The sequence below is a fragment of the Bison bison genome, unplaced genomic scaffold, assembly GCF_000754665.1.
Source record: "Bison bison bison isolate TAMUID 2011002044 unplaced genomic scaffold, Bison_UMD1.0 scf7180017864440, whole genome shotgun sequence".
NCBI classification, from domain to species: Eukaryota; Metazoa; Chordata; class Mammalia; order Artiodactyla; family Bovidae; genus Bison; species Bison bison.
Window position 1 is genome coordinate 1,121,224 of NW_011495002.1, and position 8,018 is coordinate 1,129,241.

An 8,018-nucleotide genomic window follows, 5' to 3' on the forward strand; every position below is an offset into this window, starting at 1 on the left:
GGGGTGGGCTGGGGAGTAGCCGGCGGAGGGCCCTTCGCATCTAAGAACGATCGTCGGAAATAGAGGAATTCGTTAAACCCTTGTATCCAGTGTCCCAGTTACAAAAGTTTTTCCGGAAGGCGCATCTTAAAAGTTCTGGTTATCCAGTGTCCCCACACCCCCCTCCCATTTTTTTGATATCTCCGTAGCTCTAAAGCTAAAGAAAGCTCCAGAAGCCTGGGAAACAAACTCCAGCAGCATATTTTCTTATATACCTCACTCCCATGAGATCTTTCCTCCGACCTGTGGCCGGAAGGAAAATAAGGTTGTCCCTTGTCCCCCACCACAGGAACACCGCACCACGCGACGTGTTTGTTCTTGGAAGGCAAGTCTCTGCTTGATGAGCGTCCCACCTGTTAGACAGACTTCGGACGGAGTTTGACCTAGTTGTTTTGGCCGCTGGCTGCTTTTCTAGTTGTCCCCAGCTCCCCCCCGCCCGCCGCCCCCGCCTTTATTTTTAAATACGGAAGGCTGTGCTGGTTAAAGTGTCTGTCGCTCAGTCGTGTCCGACTCTTTGCGACCGCATGGACTGTAGCTCACCTGGCTTCTCTGTCCATGGGGATTCTCCAGGCAAGAATACTGGAGTGGGTTGCCAGTCCTTTCTCCAAGAGATCTCCCTAGCCCAGGGATTGAACCCAGATCTCCTGCACTGCAGATGGATTCTTTACTGTCTGAGCCGTCAGGGAAGCCTGATCAATTCTTTATTGAACTGTACAGAAGGTGGTGTAAGTCGCAAGAGTCTGGGGGCAGGGGTGGAAGCAGAATATAAACTTGAAGGCTGAAACTTTTCCGCACTTGTAAATGGTAGTCACATACAAATGCCTTTGGAATTCTACTCAGAAAACCAGTTTGACAGATTAGCGGGAAAGGGCCCTGCGCCTCCCACTCTCCCCCCACCCCCATTTCCTAAAAACAGGGGTTCTGGGTGGGAAATGTTATTACAGGTAATGTATTATAATCATCGGGCTTGCATGGTCCTTTATTATGGACTGTGACATTCTCAATGAGCACCCATACCCCTTGGGAGAGTGTTAGCTGCACTTAATGGCCACTGGGAAAGATTGAGAGCAGGAGGTTTCAAACTCCTGACTCCAGGAGCCAGCCAGGTCACCTGAGTGAAGCTAGCCAGGTGTAGACCATGGGTTCCTGGAGAGCTGAGTCTGATGGAGGTAGAATCCATTAAGTTCCAACCTGTGTGTGTTAGTCACTCAGTCAGATCTGACTTTGTGATGCCAAGGACTACAGCCTGCCGGGCTCCGCTGTCTGTGGGATTCTCGAGGCAAGAATACTGGAGTGGGTTGCCATTTCCTTCTCCAGGGCATCTTCCCGACCCAGGGATCGAACCTGGGTCTCCTGCACTGCAGGCAGATTCTTCACCATCTGAGCCACCAGGGAAGCCCGGCCAGTAGTTGCTGGATTTTCTGTAAAGAATCCAAAGATTCTTGAGTTTTGTTTGAAACGTTCTTTTTCAAAAAATTTTACTTTATTTTAAAGATTTATTTATTTATCGGTTTTGTTTTGGCTGGACGGAACAGCATGGCACGTGGGATCGTAGTTCCCTGATCAGGGATGGAACCTGTGTTCTCTGCAGTGGCTGCTTGGAATCTTAACCACTGGACCGACAGGGAAGTCCCCTATTTTGTTTTTTCAAAACTTCATCCATGTGCTTTATTTTTGTTTTCTATTTTTATTTATTTATTTTTTGGCCATGACACAACCTGACTGGGGATTGAATCCTGGGCCCTGGCCCACCTTGTCCTAACCGCTGGACTGCCAGGGAATTCCCTTGATTTTTAAATAGTAGCCTTTTATTTTTAAATTGAAACCACTGTGCAGGCCCATGTGTGAGCAGCTGTGACCTGTGGTTGCAGTTTTGCTCTGTACGTCTGAGCCCTACTTCAGACTCAGCAACTGATAAAGCGGGCGTGGTCTTTTGCTTCTGCCCCTTTGAAGCTCATGCTGGTTCCTACCTGCTGCTGCCAGGCTAACTGCTGCTCTCTCACTTATGCCCAGGTAGTCTGAGCTGTGCCCCCACCTACTGGCTCTGGCCCTCAAACGCTGCCTCAACCATTTCCTGGCCTCCCCTGGGAGATGCAGAAACTTTGAACCAGGGTCCCCAAAATACACTGAGTTATTTGGCAAGTTTTTCTGCTGGATGTGCTTCCCAGAGTCTGAGTGCCTGAGGAAGTGGGTCATGGCGCAAAAGGAACATCTTTCCTGATGCGCAGGTTCTGTGGCGCAGGTGTCTCTTCTGTCTGCTGTCGGCAGAGCTCTAGGCGTGGAGCCGAAAGGCCTGAAAACCCCAGTCCAGGTCTGTCACTTGGTGCGTCAGGAAGCTGAGCTCGGATCTGATCCGTATAGCTTGGCCAGGGAGGTGCAGGGAGTAGGTTCCAGGGCTACGTCCCGATGCCTGGGTGCCGGGGACCGCCCCCCTCCCCCCAACGTCTTTCTGGCTTCCTCAGCAAAACTGGGCAGAGAGCCATGACTTATAATGCCTGCAAACTTCACTTTTTTTTTTTCTGGAATAGATGTTCCAGTTTGCCTTTTAAGTAGTAGCTTAATTTCTTTTTCTTGCTATTTTTGTTGTCTTTGATGACCTCATTCTCTTTTAACTGGTAAGAGAACAAAGGGAAGCAAGGGAAAGGAGGTGAAAAGAATTTCAAATGGCAGCTTCTGAACGTCACATCCCACGTTTTGGGCTTTCCTATTTGTTATATGGGCGGTGGGCTGCTGTGTTGGGATACTTTCTTAAGGGCCAGGGAAACTGCTGCCTCACATTGTCCATTGTGTAGTTTGCAGCGTAGCGTGTGCCGTTCTCCCACGATGATGTGTGCAGCCTAAGAGTTGAGTGCAGATATAGGGACATAGTGGAATGCCTGAACTAGGTCCTAAAATGGTTTTTTAACCTTGTGTTTTTCTGTGACTGGAGCCAAGTCCCTTCTTCCCACCCAGAGAGTTAAGTTTGATCTGCACAGAAATTGAGTAAAGTGCTTGCACCTGCCAATACAAAACACCATAAGATGCAGATGTTTGGGGACATCCTGCAGAGTCATTGTAATTCATTCAGTGGATAGAAATTATGAATACAAACCCAACTTTGGCAGCCTTTATACATTCAGAATATGACTCTGAGGGGATTAGCCATGAGTCGACAGAGGGATGGCTCATTTCCTAGGCTGTCCATAGGATACAGATTCCTTGTGACTGGGCTCACTGTGATTTCCCCCCAGAGAAATCGTGGGGAAGACAGACACAGAGATCTTGTGGATAAGCTGCATTCTGAATCGCTTTCCTTTCCTTCCTTCATTTGAGAACTGTGGTTGGCTGGCATCCTTTGGACAAGCCCCAGGGATGGCTTGCACGACGATGCAGGGTCCCTTTTGAGGAAGTGTTAGGTCAGACCTGATTCAGTTGACTTCTTTGGAAACTTCCTCACTCTTCCTGTCAGCAGGTCTCCTATCCTCTGTCTCCTGCTCACCTGACCCATAAAATTGAAACTTAGGGTGGACCCACTTCTTCCTTTCAGCTAAGCTAAGACTCTGGCCCCTGAGGACCAGGGTGGCCCTGGACATGGTTTGTGTCCAGGCTAGACATGCTTTGGGAATTGAGAAGTGAGCCTACTCCATGGTCCTTCTCTATCTGCCTGAGGAGGGGACAGGGTTTAAATCGGGTCCACAGGCTCGTGGTGTGTAGAGGGCAGCATGATGTGTCTGTGTACCCTTCTGAAATCGAAAGCAAAATTGTATGCATATTTATGTCTTTCTGGACTGAGGTTCAGAGGAAAGCTGTGGATCAGAAGGGCTGTAACTAGCAACTTGTGAAGCCCTTGCTCTTGGGTGTTGCTAAGAGCGAATGTGTTTTCTCACCCACCTCGCACCTTAGTAGCTGCGGGGGTGCTGTCTGATGGGGTAACAGCTACTCCCTTCTGGTCCTTTCCCCACCTGGGGGTAGAACCTGCTTCAGAGCTGGGGTGCCCCTGAGAAACCTTAGGTTGCAGGGGTCCAGCTTGTCCCCAGACCCCTTTGGGAGTCACTGAGCCAGTCATGGAAAGTCCACTTGCAGAAAGGAGGTGGAATTTTGGCCTGGGCGCCGGTACTTTCCTGCATTTGATGTGTGGCTCACTCATCTTAGACAACCGCTGAGAGGTGGAGAAAGGCTGAGTAGAGTGATCTTTGCTTTTCCTGTGTTTGTGTGGGACGGTGCCCGGTGTCACAGTGGTTGCCGCTGTCTCATCTACACTGCCCAGGCTGTTAGTCTTCTAGGACAGGCCAAATTAAGCATGAGCTGCAAGTCCAGAGAGCTGAACAGAGTCATACTCAGTTTAGGTTTTTTAGATAGCTAAGGGGAACTTGGTGCAAATGTCCACAACAGTGAGTGACTGAGATGCTGTCTTGTTAGCTTTGCATATGTTAGAGTTGACTTTTTTCATATTATGTGTTCAGTTTATCAGAAATCGAAAAATTGGCTTCACAGAAATGTCTTCTGCTTCGCTGAGCTCTGTGTTTTTAGCTTATATTATAGCTTTTGTTTTGGGGACTAGTATAATTTTGTCTAAATGTAGTCAGCATTTTAAAATTAAGTTTCATTTATTGTTATCCAGGTCTTTGAACAGAGCAAGAGGAAGGTTATAAGTTAACAGACAGTGTCATGTAACCTGCTCAATGGTGTATATTGATACTTTAACATTAAGAGTAAAATATTTCATTTCTAAGAGAAAATGGGAGCTTGAAAATACACACTTTAGAATAACATTATGGTGCTAAACTAATAATTTTCTAAGCAGGAATTATTAGCATTTTGGTTTTAAAATTTTAACTGAGTACTGCTCACATGCCATGGTCCCCAAGAAATCAGGTCACATTTAAGACTTTTACTTTTCTTCACTACTTTTCTAGCAATCTGTATGTTTTCTGGAAGGAAATTTTTTGCTGTAGTGATCATTTTGAGCCTATGGATTTCAATGGACTCTGTGCCAAATGGTGAACACCTCTCATCCCAACCCCAGCTTGACACACACACAAAATTGCCACATTTCTGAAACTGGTCAGCACGGAAGATCTGATCTTATCAAATAGCCCCTTTCCTTTCATTGTTTCCCTGTCTTCCTTTCCCAAACAAAAATTTAAACCTCCAGCTATTTCAGATTCCCGATTTTAAATATAATTTCTTTTTGCTGTTAAAAATATTAGTTCCTTTTTGATATTTAAAAAAGTTAAAGGCTTACTAAGTGAAGTATTTTCTTAAATAAAATTATTTTAATTTTTCTTGCTTTCCCACATCTCTCTTTCTAGTTGGCAGTCCTCGTGTTGGATGAATATTTCATTTTGGCTATTAAATGTCTCATTTTCTGACCAAACTAATTGAGCTTTATTGCTTGAACTTATAGCTTCTCCCCAAGGAAATACAATGGTCTTTAAAAGCCATATTACAGTTTCCCTGGTGGCCTTGGAGAGTTAGCAGATGTCTTTGGTGGCCATGCACAGAATCTGAATGAAATAGTGTGGCTAAAGTGATTTGAATACACTCTGGGCCTCCCATTCATCAGTTTCTGCTGTGCTTCTTCTGTATGTCTTGAATCACCGCATTTCTGTTTCCAGTAACCTTCCTTTCTGCTCTGTCTTCCCGTTGCACTTAGTTCTCCTGTAGGCTTCTCTTCGTTTCTCTGATGTTGGTCTTTGTGGGAGTTTGTATTTGCGGCTATTCAGAGAGATGCTAGTTTAGAGAACCTCCTCTGGGCCCTGGTGTTGCCATGCACTTTTTTTTTTCTGTAGATAAGAAAGGCAGGAGACAAGAGTGGAGGCAGAGACGCCTGCCCATAGCCACAGAATTCGCATGAAGTGAGAATAACTTCATAGTCCGTTAGAACCAAGAACTGGAAGAGGAACTACATAGATTATTTAGATCTTGTCTGGTCATCTCATTTTGAAGACGAGAAAACTGAGGCCAAGATTGGGGAAGTGGCTTCCACAAAGACGTGCTTCTGATAATGGTATTATGAAAACGATTCACTTAAATGCCGGTTTTATACGATCAGAATTTCTCTCCTATTTAATAAAGCTTGGAAGGAGGCTGAAAGATAACATTAAACTATTAAAAGAAGAACTAACACGTTTAGTCACTTTTTACTTGAAGTGTTTGATGTATAGTCCCTGTGAATCTGGTTTCTGTTTGCTTTTAACCCTGGCCCTGGCTGCATGGGTGACATCACACCTTTTACTTGAAATCTCACTGGGGTTAGAGCACATGGAGAGTACCCTTTCCCTAATATGTCCCCCTCAATCCCACGACAACAACAAAAGACAGGCACACACACACCATCACTTTCGAGAAAAGAGAAGAAAAGGAAAACGGGTAAGAAATGATCATTGGGTGAATCATCCGTCCCTCCTCTGCCCAGATGGATAGATACGAGAATTAATGAGGCTAGCTAACTTTTTTGACTGTTGAGTGCCTGCGTGTCTTATTTTCAGAGCAGTTTCTTGTGAGTCCTCTCACCGTTATTTTTACAGGTGGATAAATTTAGGTGCTGAGAAGTGTAGTCCCTTGAGTTCCACGTGATGCACGTGGTTGACGAGGGCTGGAGTGAGGAATGGTCACACCCTGGTGGTCAACTGCAGCCTGTGGCATGCTCCAGCAAGGCCCCCCACACAGCCTGTGCCCTGTTGGGGTGGACAGTGAGCCATTCATGCAGGGGCGTCAGCAGAGCCAGTCACAGGTGTAAAAGCACAGGCTGGGCCCATCAAGTGTTTGGCCTGAAGTGTGTGTGTGTGTGTGTGTGTAGGGCTAGCGTGGTGGGGTGCGTCCAGATTTAGACTTCCCTGCTTATTTGGGAGCCGTTGAAGGGTTTCAAGGGTGGAGGGTGTGTTGGTCCCCACCTCAGTCTGTTTCTCTCAGCGGCACCCCCTTCCTCTTTCCTCTTTCCTCTGGCTTCTGAGCCGTGCTCGAGGCGCTGGGGAGCTCCCGGAGTCAGGCACACGGGGGCCATCCCCTTAGTTGCTAAGTAACTCCTCTTTCCTATGTGCCCCGGTGCCTGGAGCCTCCTGTCCTGTGTGAGGAGCAGGGGTGTGCTGTTGTGGGGAGTACTGGGAACGGGGGGTCTGTTGCTTGCAGCCCTGGAGGTCTCCCATGCCCCCCACAAAGTCCTCGGTGTACCTCTAGTTCTGACCTTTCTGGGCCCTGCAGGGTGTGCTGGTCTCCCCTTCCAGCAGACATCGGTCCACAGGCCTCCAGGCTTCTCCCATCCTCCGTGCCTTACCTCCCCATCTTCCATTTTTGGGTGACTTGCGCTTTCACCTGTCCTGTGTTCCAGCAAAAGCAGAATGGCATCACTGTTTCCCATCACCATGGTGCATCTTGAGGGGAACAGGAGTCATCTTAGAATCTGAAAGTTCCATTTGCTCTCCTTGTCTAGCAGCCAGTGGGGTTTTCTCCTTTCCAGGACTTAGTAGGTTCTTGTTGGCTCACTGAAGGAGCCAGGAGACTCTTTAGGGAGCTGCTGTGTAAGTCCCAACAAAAGTGTGGGGGTTGGTGGGCATATGCCCAGCACAAGGTTGGGGAGCTGCTTTCCTGTGGGCATCAGGGAGCAGGAGCGCCTCAGGGAGCTGGTGTGGCCCAGGGGATCTTGTGAATCTCCTGTCCTTTTTTTTCGAGGAGCTCTTGGAAAATTTGCCTGTGATGTCCCAAAGTTGGCAGTTGGCCTGCGCTCCTCAGTGCTTTTATTAGCACCATCTCCATGCTTGAAACCTGGAGAGTCAGAAACAGTTTCGCTGATGAGCATAGATGAGCATGCTAAGATGCTTACGTGTGTGGTGGAGGCATTAAAGACATCACAGTTGAAATGGCCCCAGAACCGCGTAGCCAGTGGAGTGGTAAAATGTCTCACTTCAAAAAGTCTGAGTTAGTAATGCTAGAAATACAAGTCTAAGGCGAAAAACCCATATTTTATCAGACTATCATCATGTAATGTAAAAACGTTAAAC

General features: G+C 47.2%; 1 protein-coding gene across 1 annotated transcript in view; it reads left to right on the plus strand.

Annotated features, from left to right (window-relative positions):
* The window catches only part of OTULIN (OTU deubiquitinase with linear linkage specificity), a 39,283-nt gene that overhangs the window by 2,830 nt on the left and 28,435 nt on the right, over nt 1-8,018 (plus strand). The window contains exon 2 of the mRNA XM_010858808.1: nt 2,308-2,422. Coding sequence (XP_010857110.1) covers nt 2,308-2,422 — 115 coding nt within the window. The remainder of the gene's footprint in view (nt 1-2,307; nt 2,423-8,018) is intronic.